Source organism: Sinocyclocheilus rhinocerous, unplaced genomic scaffold (genome assembly GCF_001515625.1).
Source record: "Sinocyclocheilus rhinocerous isolate Xijiao unplaced genomic scaffold, SAMN03320098_v1.1 scaffold33, whole genome shotgun sequence".
Lineage (NCBI taxonomy): Eukaryota > Metazoa > Chordata > Actinopteri > Cypriniformes > Cyprinidae > Sinocyclocheilus > Sinocyclocheilus rhinocerous.
The window spans coordinates 261,144-280,015 of record NW_015657591.1 but is presented as its reverse complement, the minus strand read 5'-3'; the positions used below and the strand labels follow the sequence as shown (position 1 = coordinate 280,015).

Genomic DNA, 18,872 nt, shown 5'->3' with positions numbered 1-18,872 from the left:
GTTTCGTTTAGTTAAATGTACGATACTTGCATTGCCTTGGTCGTTGACGAGTGCCTGGATGCAGTCTCGGATGAAAGTCTTGATGGTTTCAAGGTTTTGGACTTGCGATCACGTTCTTCCGGGTTTGAAGAGTGATGAATTCCAAAGATTCGATGGTGATTGGGAGTTTCTTCCCAGTGGAAAGTGAGAAAAAGAGCTAAGAGAGACATCAGCTGAGATCCTAGGATCTTTGGTGAATGTAAAGTCAAGGCCGAGGCCTGGCAGGAACTTAGGGTGTCCTTAGAAGACTAGCCCAGCATCCCCATCTTCTCAGAATCTAACAGAACCGCAGACTGAAGACTTAGTAGAAAAAGAAACTCTGGGCGGAACTGTGCATGGGCCTTTTTAAAGTCTGAGAAGATTCCCGCCTCTTAGGATGGGCTTGTCCAATGAGAAAGGCTGAAATTCCAAGCGGGAGGTTGGAAATACTGGAGAGTTTTACGGCCCTTTGTCTGAGAGCATGGTCATTTGCATATGGAACTCGATTAGTTGCTGATGCAAAATTACTAAAGATTCTTAGAACACTAATATGTTGCATAGGTATAAACATATAATATACACTCTCAATTAGATCATCTGAAGACGAATTCATAGAGACCAAACATGGTATATGTAAGGTTACATGAATGAGTGGTTCTATCATAAGCATGCATAAAACAGTATACAATACAAAAGACAATATACAAGAACAGTAACAACATACACAATGACCTGAAGTATATGTGTGTTCATTCAAAGAAAGGTTTTCCTATGAATTAATTAGAGAAGAGTCCATTTTTATGGGCATTATGTGTCTGTTTTAGAGAGACTTGAGTAAGAGTTGATTTTCTCTATACATACTTTTAGGTCGTAAAAGTATATCTGATCTGGCTGAGGGGTCCTGGTTGCCATGGTAACCAGGGGCCTGGGATCATTCACAGACATGCTGGCACCCAGTATGTTTATTGGGTGAGGGGTCTGTGATTATTTGTTAATCTAATGAATAATTGATTTGTTAAATCTAATGAACAAATGTGTGTCTGATTGGTCCAAATGCTACAAGTGTATAGAAATCACAATAGTTTCCTCAAAAAATTAACAATTAAAATGTAAGTTTTTTTAAGGCGGCACATGAACATTCACATGCAAATGACATTTGTAAAATGTCACAATGAGACTCTCTGTCTTTCTGTCTCGCTGTGTGAATGTCAGAGGCAACTCTTATACTCGTGCCCAAGCAATCTTGTGTCACTACTGACCCAGTTCTAGTACTGCACATACACATTTACAGTGTTGTTTTAATGTCAGCATTGTAAAATGTATGTTTTTTTTTTGAAGTAAGAAAGATAAATTATAAAATTTACTAATAATGAACTATATAATTACAGTTTAAATCCCAAAGGTCCCTGTGTGGATTTACTTCATTATTTTTATGTTACCCTGAGAATGGTTTGTCTTTGTGTGTATGACACTGTGCACCATCTATATGTGAGTTTTGGCCACAGTTTATGAACTGTGTGGATGAACTCTACAATCTCAACTCTACTCTCTAAAAATATACAGGCAACAGAATTCTGTCTGATAATTTCTAAAGCATTCACAAATGTGAATTTCTGCATACCACAACTGATGAAAAGATGGATTTTAAAATTACACAGTCACTGCTGGAAAGTTTTTAAATATGCAAAAGATGCAGGAAAACCAAAGAATTTGCGGGATCTAGAGGATTTTTCTGAAGAATAGTGGGCAGTTTCACTGTTCAGAATAAACTAGGGACTTATAAACAACCATCACAAAACAAAAATCATCTAGAAAACAACACAAAGTATTAAGAATCAAGTGTATGTAAACTTTTGAACAGGGTCATTTTTATAAAATCAGCTGTTAGTTTGTTTTCTGGACTATACACTATGTAAACACATTTTATGTAAAATATCTTATTCAGGCCAGTACTAAATAAAAAACAACACATATTTTGTATGATCCCTCTTATTTTGGTCAGATAATTAACATTTAGCAGATTCTGCAATTTTTGACCACAACTGTATGAAATGTCTGTGTGAAAGAGAAATGAACATTAGTCCAGCCCCTTTTTTTAATAAGAGAGAGCTGCTTTTAGTTTTGACCTCATTTTAGGCTGTGTGTCATGTGGGCAGATTAGGGCCTGGTCTGTCTCTCATGAGTAGATCTGAGCCCAGTGACCTCACTGAATCTCAGTGTGTGTGTGAAGGCTGCTGGCTCTGTGTTACTTGGTGGGAATTGTAATATGGCACGTTTACAAGAATCTGTGTGTGCCGCCCTCAAGTTAGCATGCATGTGAAATGCTAATAACATATTATTAAGATGCAGATTAATCCAGAAATCCAATCTCTGTGCAGATAACACCTGGAATGATCAGAGTCTGGAGCTGGACTCCGATCTGCCTCCAGGATGGCGCACTATACGTGACAGCACTGGCACCTATTACTGGCACGTGCCCACAGGCACAACACAGTGGCAGCACCCCTCCTACAGCGCAGAGGAGGAACAAAACGCCATTAACGGCATCACTGCCAGCCAGATCAAGGTGAGATACTCTGATCTATGTGTGTGTGTGTCTGTGTGTGTGTGTGTGTTTATGTGGTTTTGTGTCATTTTTGTCAGCTGTCACATCCCTATACTCTTGATTTTCTCAGACTGCAGCAGATGGCAGGCGGGAATCAAGAGGCAGACTGAGTGAAAACCCTCTGCCGTCTCTGAGCGAAAGGTGAGGGAATCACACCTGCGCTGATGACTGTACAGCTGAGGACAAGAGTTAGAAATATTCCAGGTTCAATAGATCGGAATGTTGTTCCAGGATAATGACTGGCTGTAAAACATTCCACTTATTACACAGCATCTTGCCTTTTGAGTTAAAATATTTTATTATGTGAGAACAGAGAGACTGTAGAGTGCTTCAGCAGACATCTTTTATTTTATTTTATTTTATTCAAAAAAATCTCAACAATATCAATAACCAATGAGATGAGATATCAATGCTTATTAATTTATTTTTAGGGCTAGATTTACTAAACAGAACAGAGCACAAATTCTTAAAAACACTGATGGGAGTGAAAAGTTCTACTGACAATGCGCAAATTAAAGAGCACAGATGCTGCCAGATCATTTCTATAATCATCAACACAATCTACCAAGAGAAGCGCAAATTAGTTACTATTAGTAATTTAGTTATTAATTTACAAACAACACAGGATAAAAATGGGTTAAGACATGCTTTTTTATTTGTTAAATAATGGGGCAAATACAAGTAAACTGAATACCGCAAACCTTACTAAATCACTATTGCAAGTCAAAATTATGACATACTAAGTTGAAACGGACTTTTTTTTAAAATCTCATAATTATGACTTAGTATGTCATTATAACAACTTTCAAAGTCATAATTTAGCTGCTTTTTTGTCATAATTTAAACTTGGTATGTCATAATTTCAACTTTTAAAATCATAATTATGACTTAGTATGTCAAAATAATAACTTTTAAAGTCATAATTTTGACTCATTAATTTGTCATAATTTAGACATACCAAATTATGATTGTTTTTGTTCGTACATGGTAGAAATGGGCTTCCATAATATTAAATGGAGAGCAATATTTACTTAAATCTCCTGCTTCTCAGATTTTTCTTGTGAGAAAAAGACCCCAGTAATTAACCATATTATATGTTAACAGTCTCATTCATGCCCATTTTTATGTCTGCTAAGGAAATTGAGGAGAAACATCTGAGGCGAAGTTGACAAAGTAGAAAAATGGAAGTATGAAAAAGAAACCTTTAAGCTATGCAGTTTTCTTCTGCTTAGTTGCACAGTTCAATGGTCAGTTTTTAACCACATCATCTTATGTTTGACCAATCAGAATTAAGTTTTCCAGAATGCAGTGTAATAAACAGTTTCCACGTATTTAATGAAAGTCATAAGGGACATGTCTTCAAAGTTCTTTTTATACTACTGAATAGTTTGTTAAAATGTGTCAACAGCCACAAAATAATTTGGTAAAAATGTGTCTCCTACTAATTTGTTGCAATGCTGGGTGTAGTAACACATTACCCATGGACTGTGTCAATTTGCATCCTTGATGTAAATTAAACTCTGGCACAGCTTAGCAGCCAGACACACACACACACAAGCTTAGCCAAATTCTCCTTCTGGTGCTGGAAATGAAAACAAAAAGCCTTTTCTCTCTGTTTCCCCTTTTGTTTAATCCTTTAATGAAGCCAGAAGACATTTATTTGAACAAACACATTCTTATACCTGAAGGTGGTATTACACACCTGGAGTTCTGTGAACAGATGTCGTCTCCACTGGCTGCTAGTGGAAATGACGAAAGCGGCCCTGCTTTAGACAGCCAGTCAGGTGTGGCCTGTACAACTGTAAGATGGAGAGTAAAACAGGCCGTTTTGCCTTTGGCTAACCTCCAAACACTCTGATATCAGGCCATAAGGCCCCAGTTACACTAATGCTCGAACAAAAGCGAGCACTCACCTGGGGAATTGAGAACATTGAGAAGAGTTTTCCATCACTTTGTGGTGCTAAACATGGTCTTTGCCAGTGAAGGACAAAATACTGTACACACATTCATTTAACGGGCTGGAACGTGCCCTTATTAAGTGTCAGGTTTGTCATTGACTGACCTTTCTTCTGAATTTGTTCGGAGAGCTGAGATTGGCTGCTGCTAAGTTGTTTGGGAATTGTTGACAGCTACAAGGAATGCAATTACCTTCACTTATTTTGTCAGCACCTTCAGGCAGCAACATTAGATTCTGGCACATTAGGTTTCTGTCCTCAGTATATGTTAAAGTGCACTGTTTGTGTACTTGAGCAGAATAAAAATGAATCATTTATTTTTCATTTAATATTCAGTTAAATTACTTATTCAGCTTAATTTGTTTTTCAGTTTAATGTATTATTTAGTTTTAATAAATGATTATCTTTTTTTTTTTTTTTTTTTTCCCATGAAACAAAGAAAGTGTGTATATTGCAACAATATCAATAACTGTAATCAGATACTAACTTTTAAAATAATATTCTGTTGAATTTAACTATCCATTTTTTATTTGATTTGATTTGATTTGATTTGATTTTGAGACAAATACCCAGTCTAGGGCTTTTCATTTTATAGCTCTATACTATATAATTTTCCTCTACACTCTAAAAAATGCTGGGTTAAATATAACCCAGCGCTGGGTTAAAAAGGGACAAACCCAGCTATTGGGTTGCTTTGACTCAGCGGTTGGGTTGTGTTGAAGCATTTTTTAGAGTGTACAAGACCACTGTTCATTATAGGTAGGAAGTATACGCAAAATGCTGTGACTTGTTCATAAGAATCTATGCACAAAGCTGAGAGTGATAATTATAGGAGATGTTTTTTGTTTGCAGGACAAACTACCCCGGCGGTCTGAATATAGTCTTTTCTAGAGCATAAATGAAAGTGCTTTCAATAGAACACCAAACAGAAAAATAACCAAGTGTTCAGCATCTCAGGACTTAATTTGTATTCCTGTTTATATTTTTTTTGCTCAAATGAGCACAGTATTTAATTATGAGTCATTATCATAATGATGTGCTCTCTTGCTCTGCTTCAGGCCCTCCTGGCAGGAAGAGTATTTCTGTGCCAACGTGGATCCAGACTCCAAGGTAGAATCTTGCTGTGTGCTGCCCTAATACTGTTCAACATGTAAAATTTATTACTGTTTTCTCTGCTATTAGTCACTGTGCCCAACAAATATCACACCGAAAAGAAATGCAGAGCACATCCTGAGGTAACCACTGAGGGTGAAAGGTCAGAGTTGCAAAGGAGCATCAATCAGGGCATGTTTAGTGATGCAGTAGGGTGTATATGTGCATGCGTGTTGGTGGAGTGTATGTAGAAGGTGGGGGTGGAGGGCTAAGACCTCTAAATGCACAAGAGATGCAATTTTAAGACACAGCTTTATTGAGTCTGTGTAAAATGATCCTAGCAGGCTGGGTCATAGATATATGCTCTGTACAAAACATTTCGACTTCCATCAGTCACCAGGCTGGTAAACGTTAACTTGCTGATTTGATTCCTAGGAGTGAGCTATGAACAATTATCAGTGTGCCTCTTGTTGTAATGTGTACTGTGAGTCACATTTGATAAAAGCATCTGCTAAATGACTACTTGCTTACTAAGAAATATTTAGGTATGACAGTATGAAACATCTAAATGGATGTTGTCCAGAATGTCAACATGAATTACAGGCCAAACGTATGCGACGCCACCCTTCTTATTAAAGAGTTTGGTATAGAAAGCTCTTTTCAATTTAGATTAACAAACAAAAACGTTCTATTAAATTTCTTATAGTTGTGAAATCATATCTCACAATTTTGACAATATATGTCATAGCTGTGACTTTAAATATCACAACATGATTTCATTTCTTGTAACTGTAAGTTTATTTCTTGTAATTCATGACTAAATATCTCATCATTTTGACAATATATGTCATAGCTGTGACTTTAAATATCACAATGACAATATCACAATCATTTCTTGTAATTGGGTTTTTCTTGTAGTTGTGACTTTTTATCTCGCAATTGTGACATTATTTCTTGTAATTGCAACTTTATTTCTTGAAATTGTATAACTACATGTCATAATTGAAGCTTTATATTTTACAGTTGTGACTTTAAATATCACAATATGACTATTTCCTGTAATTTTGACTATTTCTTGTAATTGTGTGACTATATATTTCACAGCTGTGACTAAATATCACAATGACTACTACTTGGATTGTGTCTATTTTTTATAGTTGTGACTTTAGATCTTGCAATTGTGGCTATTTCTTGTAATTGCTCATTTATTTCTTATAACTATAACTTTATATTACAGTGTGACTTTATTTCTCACAGTTGCAACTGTATCTCTTACAATTGTAACTGTATCTCACAATGTAAATTTAAATCTCCCAATATACCTAAGAGTGTACATGTTTTTATTTTAACTTATGTCTAGCCATAGAGTGGAAAGTCTTAGGGAGATTAATGGATTTATCAACAAGTGTCAACTTATTTTTGCCTTATATTGTATGAGTGCTGTTAGGAAAAACTCTGCCTTTGTCTTTCAGTGTTTTGCTGTGCGCTCACTGGGCTGGGTTGAGATCCCTGAGGAGGAACTGACCCCTGGCAAAAGTAGTCTGGCGGTGAACAACTGCATCCAGCAGCTCTCTCACAGCAAAGCAGAGGGCCAGGACGCAGTGGGCGCCTGGGGAGAGGTTAGAACAGCCTGGGCTCATACACGTGACTTAGAATAGATGAGATGTGCTTAGCCGGGGCCCACCAGTATCCTTGGAGGTCCGCTGGATTAATTCAGACATGCGTAATAGCAGTACTAGTGTGCTAGCTCTGCAACAGCACAAGAAATTGTTATATACTGCTGAGTGTTGCATATTTTACAATCCAGTTTGAATTATATTAAATTAGCTCAGCTTAGTACAGTTAGCTCTTACAGAAGGTTATGGTAACTATTCAACGCATGTGTATATGTATGTGTGTGTGTGTGTGTTCAGGGTCAGGATATGATGATGGTCCTCAAGAAGGACACTCTCAGTCTAATGGACCCTGTGGACCGCAGCCTCATCCATTGTCAGCCCATAATCAACATCCGTGTATGGGGGGTGGGCTGCAACAATGGCAGGTAGGCTGACCTTTGTACTTGTTCTATTTCTGGGTCTAATATTCCTCAGTTTTTCCCATTTTCAGTGGTATCAAAGATGAAATCTGGATTTCCGCAGAGACTCTGTTCACTACAGTTTAACAGAAAATGTATAAGCCTGGAAAATGACAAATGGCCAATAAATCCCTTCAATTCAGTTATATTTCCTCATTCAGTGACAGGCAGTGACAGGTCTGTCAAAATGTAGAGCTTTTTTAAAATTTATTTACAGCCAAAGTGAAGCCCAGTGTAGCTATTTTTAATTTAGTTGTGGCTTTCCTATAAAACACAGAGATACTGAAGGTGAATATTTGCAATCCAAGCTATAATACGACATGTTTTGCATGAAATGTGTTGCTTTTGTTTTTGATTTGTGTGTTGTTAAAAGCTGTAACTGGCTAGAGAGTAGAGTAGCTCCCCTTTGTGAAAAAGAAGTATACTTAATTGTATTGAATGTGAAAGTCCTGAAAGTGTATTTTTTAAAATAATGTACTTGCAGATAGTATAATAATAATGAAATAAAGGGCCACTTAAAGGGATAGTCCATACAAAAATTAAAATTCTGACATCTTATACCCATCTAAACCTATTGAAGTCATACATATTGTAGTCAGTGGGAGACTAGTCACTAGCATTCTTCAAAATATCTTCTTTTGTGTTCAGCAAAAGAAAGAAATGAATACTGGTTTGGAAAGACATGAGGGTGAGTAAATGATGACAGAATTTACATTTTTGGGTGTACTATCCCTTTAAGTCATTTATTTTAAAGTATATTATTTTCTTTAACAAGTACTCTTTTAAAAGTATGCTAAATGCACCTCTTTTTCACAATAGTCTTGAGCTTGCAAAAACGTTTCTCGCGTTTTTGCGTTATTTTAACTATTATTAACCTTTTTTTCCTTTTTCTTTTTTAAACCGCCACTCGTGAAAACAGAGACAGGTAATAACTGCACTTTTTTATTTTTTCAACTAGACCTAGAAAACATGTCTCGTGGTGTCTGGGTACCATTGTGGTCTATGAAGTACAGTAGTGCTCCTTAGCCATGTTTTCTTTCATTCCTTTACCGTCATGCTTCATCTCATGTTGTGTAATTTGTACTAAATGCAAAATATATCATAAAATACAATGTTTTTGCATTGACTGAAGTATCAGTCAATTATGCTGAAGTACTAAATGCAAAAAATATCATAAAACAACTGTTTTTTCATTGACTGAAGTATTGCTTTGCTCTGCACGTTTCCAGAAAAGCCTTCCCCAGTGTTTAAACAAACAATAAATGCAGATGATTCTTCCATGATTAACCAATCAAAGCCTAATTTGAGGGATTTATTTAAATTGTTTGGACATAGGGGGTGGGTAACATCACTAGTTTGTAATGCAACCATCAGTAGAGCATGTTGGCATGTGCCAATGAGAGATAGTCTTTGCTAGATGAGAGACATTTAAACCTTACTTATATTGTGACAATGTGCTCAGATCCAAATCCCAAAATAGACCCTTTCAGTCTAAATAGCTCCCGATTGCCGTGTTCACATATGCCCAAACGAACCGAGCTAAGGGGGGAAACGCGCCAGGTTCCGAAACAACAGGCCATGTGTGAAAGCACCCTAAGTGTAAGTGTGGAACCCTGGACTCTTTCATTACTGAGATCTGCATGGGCTGGTATAATAACTCTGTATTCACACAGTGAAGGTTTCCAACTCTCTCTTTACTGCCCAGACAAATTCATTTGTTATTCCATTTGACTTGCATGTTTTCTCTTCAAAATTGGGAGTAAACGAGTGCTGGATTTCACAAGCATTGGTATGCTGTGTGAGCTTGAGCCACAGGCCGTATGAAGCACCACTGCTCTATATTTCTCCAATGTAATATTCATGAATGAAATATTCTCTTTGATGGAGGCAGCATGCAGCATTAGCTGAAGAATCGGTAGGCCCACGTCACTGCGTTGCATTTTGGAAAATCATACTGCCCAGAAATGCCGATCGATCTGTATTTATAGAACACTGACATCTGATACTGGCGAGTACAGTCAGCTAAAAGAGACGTTCTATGGTTAATGTGAAGAGATTTAGTGAATAACAAGATAGGTTGTAAATCTAGCTAACAAAATATATATTGTGTGTTTGATTGGTCCAGACGCTACAAGAGATTAGAGATGGTTTAGCGTCACTTTGTAAATACCCAGCTGGCCAAAGTCATTTCCAGCTTGCAGTGGTTTTTGTCCTATTTTATTTTAGCATTTTACTCTCAGAAGGGCTGCTCACTACTGTGGCCTTTTAGCATGCTTATGGCAAAGTCAAATGCAACTGAATCATCATGGTGCCACAATTATATTTTAAGTGTCAAAATAAGATTTTATTCTATTATACAGAATATGATATATACACTACTGTTTAAAAGTTTGAGGTTTGTTTAAATTTTTTTTTTTTATTATTCAGCAAGTATACATTAAATTGATCAAAAGTGACAGTAAATGCCTTAATAATGATACCAAAGATTTCTATTTCAAATAAATTCTTTTGAACTTTCCATACATCAATGAATCCTGAAAAAAAGTATCAGTTTCCACAGAAATATTAGGCAGCACAACCAAATGTTTCTTGAGCATCAAATCAGTAAATTAGAATGATTTCTGAAGGAACATGTGACACTGAAGACTGGAGTAATGGCTGCTAAAAATCAGCTTTGTATTATGGGAATAAATTACATTTTAAAATATTTTAAAATAACAAACAGTTCTTTTAGATTGTAACAATGTTTAACAATATTGCCGTTTTGCTGTATGTTTGAACAAATAAAGCAAGCACACAATATTGTAGGTATATAGGTATCAAAATAAAATGTATTGTGAAAAGCTCTTTTTCTTCCTTAACCATCCTTTTCATGACCATAAATGCATTCATGTGACAGATTATATATATATTTACTATTTTTGTGTGTGTGTAGGTTTAGTGTTTCTACCAGGCTGTTAGAATAAGCATGAAAGTGACTGTGATGAGTATTTACTCCAGTCTCCTGGTCCTCTTTAGGGACTTTGCCTTTGTGGCCAGTGATAAAGACACCTGCATGCTCAAGTGCCATGTGTTTCGCTGCAACGCTTCAGCCAAGACAATTGCATCTGCCCTGCATGAGATGTGCTCCAAGGTAAGATCACACAATCCTATTAAAGCTCATAATTAATATAATTTCATAATTAAAAATGGCCAGATTTCAAAGTCAGTGGATTACAGCGTTTATTCTGATTGGTCTGTTTCCACAGATCATGGCAGAGAAGGCAGCACTGCAGCCTTTGACTCGTTCTCTCACCATGGAGAGTATCTCCCCAGAGGACTTGCCCCGCCAGGGTATGACTTCTGCAGTCTTTTTGAGAAATTGGCATCTCTTAAACCCGAATGGTTGACTCTACTGTTGTATTCTTTCATGAGACTTGATGTGTTTGAATGCTTTCCAGTTGACTTCCTGGAAACAGTGAGGCAAAGGGTGCAGAAGTTTGAGGTGGAGTACATTGGAAACCTGCCTGTATCCAGAGCAATGGGTGAGTGGGTTTTGGACCATTCAGATACTTAATATTAAAGGGGTCATATGATGCGATTTCATTTTTTCTAATCACAACGCACTGGATAGCTGGCTAATCAGAGCACACCTCGCTTTTCAGACCGATTAGTTTTGTAAAAATCGACGCGTTTCAGAAAGGCGGGGCATAAAGGAGAAACAATAATGAATGTACAGTATGTGGAAAATAATGTGTTTTTTTAACTTTAAACCGCATAAACACATTTCATTACACCAAATACACAAAATAATGTTCTTTTTAGCAGCATCATATGACCCCTTTAACACAGTTTACACTCTATGAATGAGTATTTGCTGAGTTATGCTCTGTAATACTCTTACAAACTAGGACCAAATACTTCATGTTTGGCATATGGTAGGATCCTGGCCCTCAAGTTTGAATTAAAATGTTACGTTTAAAACATTTTCGAAGTGTCAAACATGAGTACAACCGATTGTGGATCCAATTTGGACCAGTATCAAACAGTTTTAGGAGTTAAGACTTTCTCACTGAAGACCAGTGGTTTTAGCTGGCTATTAAAGATTAATATTTAAAACCAGGTTAATTGTTATTTTGGTGGCTAATGTATAGAGACCTGGAAACCCTAGCTTAAATAGTCTTCAAATATGACCCTGTTTGTGACATATTGTATAGGTTTGTGGTTAATGTGTTTTTGTGTGTATGCTGACAGGAATGGAAGTGTTGAACAGAGCTATTGAGAGCATCATGCACTCCAGAGACAGAGATGAGTGGGAGCCGATAGTCATCCATGTGTCTGATACAGTTCTGTCTTTATGGAGAGGAGAGGTGAGAATATCTACTAAATGACATTGAGGCATTTTAGTGTATATACGGAATATTAGTGTACTGCATACTGCACAATTTGTACTGTATACTGTTTTTTTTTTTTTAAGTATACAATGGATTTTGGAGTAGTGTACAGGAAAATTTGCATACTATGCATAGTACACACACTATATACTACAGAAGTAGTATGAGTAGTATGCTTTTATTAATATAAACATAGTCTTTCTGTGTTTTACTTTTTCTTTCCCATTGGCTTTATTTCAGGATGGAGATGACCCATTTTGGGAATGCCAAGTACGTTACTTGACTTTCCTAGGTGTGGGTCATGACACACACACTTTTGCAGTCATAGTGGATGCAGGAACCCAGCGCTTTGAGTGCCATGTGTTTTGGTGTGAGCCCGATGCTGGGATCATCTCTGAGGCAGTTCAGGCTGCATGCATGGTGAGGCGATACTTTTAATTTAATTGACTTTCACCCTACAGATATCACACACAGCATTCATGGTTTCATAGCAATGATATAGAATTTTGTTCAAAATCTTTAATGTGTTCTAAGTACAGTATTTCTGTTGTAAATGTCTGGCGCCCCCTCCAGGTCCAATACCAAAAGTGTTTGGTTGCACAAACTCCTCCTGTGAGGTCCAAAATGTGGCGGGCAGGCTCCAAAGTCAAACGAGCCAACTCCATGGATAGCTCTAGCTTCCCGCCTCGACACCAAGGACACACACCTTCCAAAATGGCTTCTCCCAGCGTGAAGAAGGGCATGCTGGCATTTTTTGAGACATTCCGGAATAAACATTCTGCAGTATCCACACCCTAACAACAGCAACTCGGGGAGGAGGATGGGGCCTGATGGGCTTTGAGGAGGGGGATATGAGGAGATGGAGAAATGAAAGGAATGAATAAACATGAAGCCTGAAATGCTAAGAAATATGAGTATCCTTTGCCTTTGGCATTTAAAAAAAACAAAACAACTTAATTTCCCCAGTATGACCTCACAAAAAAAAAAAATCCACCTAATTGTCCTTAATAAGAGTGTTTTTGATGATTGACATATCTGAATGTAGGTGTGCAGAACAGCGTTTAAATGACATTGAGGTGCTGTGCTCTCACATTCCAAAAACGGACAGAACTCCAAACGCTCTGTATAATTTAAATGCTGTTATAAAACAGTTACTGTCCTCAAATGTGATTGGTAAAAGGCTCATTTACACGGCACAGACAGACAGGGATTGTCGCATTGGTCGACGTCTGTCAGTGCAGTGTGAATTAGAGTACAAATTCTCTGGGACTTTGTATCACTTCACTTGTCTATTTGTTCCAGACAGACGGTCAGTCTATATATTAGATTTGTCTTTGACTCTTTCTGCAGGTTACACTGTTATGGCAATAGGTGGTGACAAGTGAAGAGTGTTTATGAATCTAGTGGACCTTTATCAAGTAAACTTCTGCTGACCGCGTTACAGTCCGGCTCGTGGACACTCATATGATGTAAGTTTCATCTTCAGCACTGTCCGCTGGTGTTTGTTCACAACATTCAGGTGCTACCCAATGATTGGCTCTGTACAGACTTGTGCACAGACATCACCACATGTGCAAGTGATTTGAGCGCTTGAAACAAATGTCCGAACACATCCTTCGTGATACTTTGAAAGGCTTGCACACTCATCTGTGCATGAGATGGAGCAGAACATGGAAAATGTATACCTGGGCTTTTACTTTTACCTTTACTTTTCAAGCTCTCAAATGTCTTGCACATGGGCTATTGTTGTCACATAACTTCATGGCGAAAAAAAAACCTGTATGTGAACATCGGCAGACTGTGTTAATGACGAAAATGATGTAACGCTGACTCTCCATGAACTGGAGCAGAATGTGGAAAAGTATACTTTTTGCTTAAGTCGTTGAATTATTGACGCAACTGTGTGTTGCTCAGAGACACAACGGTTGATTCTGCTTTCAACTTTTGTCATTGGCTAAGCAATTACAACCTCAGAAATAGAAATGAATCATATCAACATCTAAACTTTCTACGGCCAACAGTATGTCGTGCAATAAGATGTATATCGCAGTTGAACCGAAATATTTTGATTACAAGTATTGATGTACAGTCAGTGACCTAATTCTTGTATGACTAGTAGAAGGTAGAGATTTTCTGTGTAGGTCACATTTATGTTCAGAAAGTAAATTTAGCTTCAAACCTATTAGGAGTGTCCATATATATTAACAGTAAACCGTTTGTGAAAAAGGATGCTGTTTGCTGTTCTAAAATCAAATGAAGCTCAGAATATTCAAGGTCGTTACTCCATCTTGAGCAAACAGAGAGAGTTTTCACACACAACAAACAGACCTCAATAACATAGTGCTATCAGTGCAAGAGTCGTGCTTTAGATAGACCCTGCTTGTGTCACTATCATTCTTTCTATTGTGAGCTCAGAAATGCAGATGAGGAGATATCAGTGACCCCAAACAGAAACATTGCTTGTTATAATCCTTCCGCTTTGTGGAGTCCTCAATTTAGTGCCACCGTTGCATGATTTTGCACACGCTTGGAAATTCGAGGCTTTGCTTGGGTACTTGAGAACACAAGCAGAGTGTGTTGAAGCTTTGAAAACTAGCAAAGTAGGTACTTGGATAATTCAGAAAAAAATCATTTTAAAAACACAGTAAAGGTGCAGTCACATTTGATCTGTGCAAATTTTCAAAGCAAAATCCAGTCATCTCAATAGGAATCCTAACAACTGGGAATTTTGTGTAAGGGTTAAAGTGTTTGTCACGTGGATTCACTGCATTTACTAATAGAAAGCTACTTGGTTTGAGAGTGACTTTTGTGTGAGCTTTATATATTGCTACACTTTTGAAAATAGACAATGGTCCTTTTTTTGCCTGTGAAATTTTGCTTATGTGACTATTACCTTAAAAACATACAAAACATGTGATTTACTCCCAAAGGCAGTGCGAATCTTGATGATGAAGAACCCACAGGAAAAACTGTGGTTTCACTGCAAGAAACCCTTGAGCCAATATATTCGCATTAATTTGAATGTAATAAGCTCTTTCAAAGCACTCAACCGCAGTGCATGTTGATCTGAGATGCCCACAGGCACTTAAGCACCCACACGAATGCCACTGAAGGAAGTTATGTGATGCTATATCTAATATATGCAACTGCTCCTTCCCTTCCCTTACTTACAAAAAAAAACATGTATTATATCACAAATGAACTCAGGTCTCCTTAATGCTAAAACAAAGGGGGAAGTATAGAAGCGGTCGACTCTTCAGCATGTAAGATCATGTACGAGAAGCCTTTAGAAGAAAGTTTGGCTGATAGTCTTAGTTAACGGTCATGTAGCACCTTGTGTTTCTTATTTTTGTCCTATTTATACTCTCTGTAAAGAAATCTTTCTCTATATATTTGCAGTATTTCAGCACAAACTAGGATGTCATGTAAATGGTTTTGTATTATTCTTTGTGTTTGTTATTATTGTTGTTATTAATCAGAATGACATGCCAACCCGAATCCACCATTTGGTGGAGTGTGTTGGGACATTAAACTGCTTGAATCTCTGGCTCTGTTGTCATTCATTTGTGTGTCAGTGTCTTATTCAGATCCCTCTTCTCCTTTCTTTTGTTGAGGGGAAAAGTGTCCAGAACAAGCAAATATTGTATATGTTATTATGTGTTTTACTCCATTGCGTTCTTTCAGATTAAATGTCTTTGGCACTGGTCGAATCCTCGTTTCTTGAGATGGACTCCTCTTGTTTTGTGTCCAGACTCTCATAAATATCTTTAAAATGGAGAAATAATGTTTTAATTATCAGACATTTACTACAAAACAGCATCATTTCAAATACATACTGCTAGAATGGTAACTTCCTCAGGAAACAAACTGAAGGCTGGTGAAAGTGTAAAGACCTTTGGTTTGTCTTGTCTTTGATGGTAAGGGAGATTTGATATGGTTGTGCATATGCAAATCTACAAAATGCGTCCCAGATAAACAGCACATGTCTTTGTATTTTATTGCATTTTGCATTTATCTGATTGTGCGCTTACCCTCATTTCTGTTTTTAAGAGATTCATAGTTCTCTCTTTCGCTCTGTTCAAGCTCTGTAACAAATTAAACAATCTCTTAAAATGTATCACAAAAAATACATTTTATAACTATACAGAAATTAAACAAGCTGTTTTTCAACATGCATCATTAAATGGCGCTTTTAGATTTGTGACCATCATGAATTTACTTATTGTTGCTTGCCTTTTTTGAATGTATGATCAGTAGTTTTTTCAGAACGTAAATTGTTCTCTTCCATCTCTGAATTATGTACACTGGAAAATGAAGTTGATATGCAAATACTCAAACATCTTTATATGAGTGGATTTTTAAAATTTGAATGTAGCTAAAGCAAATGAAGCAAATGAATAATACCTTGCTTTGAGATGAATGTGCCTCCAGTATAAGTAAAGAAAGAACACAGACGCGATGACACCAAGCCACAGTGCTATAGAAATACTGATGAGAGGATCTTTGCCTGATCAACTGTTCTTGACCGTTGCAGTTTCTTCAATGGCAGAATAATTCACTGGGCAACTGAACAAGAATTAAATTAAAAATGTAATGTTGCCTTAAAAATCACAATGTTATGTTATGTCTTTGGTATTCTGCTGTTTTATGTGATAAAGCAAGGTGTAAAATATACATGCACTGGGTCTTGACTCAAATTAAGACCAATTTATGAATGCAAAACCAAGTTGCAGGTGAATGAAATTAAAGTCTTACCTAGAGAATCCTGAGACATCGTTCCAGGTATCAGCAAAGATGTTATGATAATATGTATTATATTAAGATTCAAATAGCTACATTCAGTAACACAGGAATGTATATGATAGAATTTTAATTTGCACAGCAAAGTGCCAAGAATGTGTGGGTGAAGGGTTTTAGTCGGCAGAGAGAAGGAAATAACCAAGAGGTTTTCAGATGACCAGTTGCACAGCACAATTTTTGAAATGCTTTTTTCACTGTGAAGTCTAGCTACACCTCAAACACCTCAGTTTCCTGAGTTCACTTCTCACACATAGGCTAGTGAACAATTTAAAATGCAAATAACCTAATTATTACACTGCCTTGATGTAAACTAGTTGTGTACTCAAAGTTTACTACTGTTATACTTAAAAGTATACTTTTATATACTAGAAAGTGGGCCAATTTAGTCCCAAGGAGTATTGAAATAGTACACTTACAAGTATACTACTAGTACACTGATATTTGTATACTTACTACATAAAGTATACTTAAAAATATACTTGAACTTTACTTAAGTATACTTACTAAAATAAACTTGAAGTATACTACTTTTTGGTAAGGGTAATGACCACATGTTTGACTTTGGTTAATATAGCCTATTTCTCAGGGAGGGTTTTTGGGAAACGGTAATTGTAATTAATAAATGATAGAAAATTATATATGATACTTAGCCCAACCTGACATTTATATCCTTGATTATACCCTATAGCCTACCATTGCTATATTTTCTCTTGCCTGAATGGATGTGTGGTTTTAATGTAGCCTATTTAGCTATCAGACCAGAAAAGAAAAAAAGCTGTGTTCTCACACCTTTGTGTAATTAGACTTTTGAAAACTAACTGAGTGAAATTTTATTTGTCTGTCTAGCATTCATGCAACTCGCACTTTCTATGAGACTTGAGACTGTTTAGACCAAACGATCAGTGAAAGCAACGGCACATTCGGGCAGAAAGAAGGCCGGTAGAAATATTTTTAAACACGAGAAAGGCCAAAAAAGCAACTGAGGGGCGGGAAAGCAACGGAAATGGTCAAATGTCCTTTGCATGTTCATAAGACATCGCGGGCAAACACACACACACACACACAAACTTTGGGTGCGAATAGCTGCCGCCAACGGCACGGACCAATGGAAGCTCAAAGGTGTTTAGGAGCCAAAACGAACTCCCCAAGAAAGCTCGCTTTGGTCATGTTTCGAACTACCGAAACGAACTCAACGAACTTCATTTCGGCCTGATTTTGTTCGAAATGACGTCATATCAGTTCGTTCTTCGATTTCGTTTGTAGCAGGTTTGAAGTATATCGGGGCCTTTACACAGCAGTGACTGCATTTCTTCAAAATTTCCTTACCTCTAAAAAATCTGCATGTTGTTTAAACGGTTTGTGGGTGAATATCCATGTGCCGTTCGAGAACGAGTTAATTTTTTTTGGTATGAAAACCAAGAACTATGTAATATGCCATTTGGGAAAGGTTTCGTAGGTTATAGCCTAATTACTTTGAATAATTTAAATTATATTTGTGCATACATAGGTTACCAGTCATAGGTCTAAACGTTGCTAAATATGGCTGAATTATTAAAGCCAGAGCACTTAAAGGCAGGGTATGTAATTTTTCAAAAACACTTTAGAAAACTGATTCGGGCCGAGCAAAACAAACTTGTAGCCAATCAGCAATAAGGGGCGTGTCTACTCGTGATGTGGAGGAGAGCGCGTTCAGTGCATGGGACGGACATTAGCCGAGCCGAGCGACAGAAAGATAGAGATGGTGGATAAAAAACAAAAGAGGAAAACGTCTGCGGAACGATAAGGCAAGAAGTAGGACCCGTGTAAATATCGGATCAGCTTTCCAGCACTGGAGAGAACTCAAGGAGCGGAGGCCTGCGATCGGACGCCGAGGTTGCTTTGTTTCTTCTCAATAGGTGAGTAACACCGTGTCTACAACAGCTAAAGTCTGCCTACACTGGACACGATCAAACGAC

At 37.2% G+C, this 18,872-nt stretch overlaps 1 protein-coding gene across 2 annotated transcripts in view; it reads left to right on the top strand.

The window, feature by feature from the left end:
* The window catches only part of LOC107721412 (amyloid beta A4 precursor protein-binding family B member 3-like), a 23,614-nt gene extending 8,337 nt beyond the window's left edge, over positions 1-15,277 (top strand). The window contains exons 2-13 of one of the 2 annotated variants that reach the window (XM_016529414.1): positions 2,397-2,584; positions 2,694-2,764; positions 5,637-5,688; positions 7,143-7,289; positions 7,584-7,711; positions 8,664-8,669; positions 10,763-10,877; positions 10,993-11,077; positions 11,185-11,268; positions 11,978-12,093; positions 12,358-12,537; positions 12,691-15,277. In XM_016529414.1, coding sequence (XP_016384900.1) covers positions 2,397-2,584; positions 2,694-2,764; positions 5,637-5,688; positions 7,143-7,289; positions 7,584-7,711; positions 8,664-8,669; positions 10,763-10,877; positions 10,993-11,077; positions 11,185-11,268; positions 11,978-12,093; positions 12,358-12,537; positions 12,691-12,915 — 1,397 coding nt within the window. In that variant the 3' untranslated portion in view covers positions 12,916-15,277. The remainder of the gene's footprint in view (positions 1-2,396; positions 2,585-2,693; positions 2,765-5,636; positions 5,689-7,142; positions 7,290-7,583; positions 7,712-8,663; positions 8,670-10,762; positions 10,878-10,992; positions 11,078-11,184; positions 11,269-11,977; positions 12,094-12,357; positions 12,538-12,690) is intronic. The other variant, XM_016529415.1, reaches the window with a different exon arrangement.
* Positions 15,278-18,872: the final 3,595 nt, after the last annotated feature.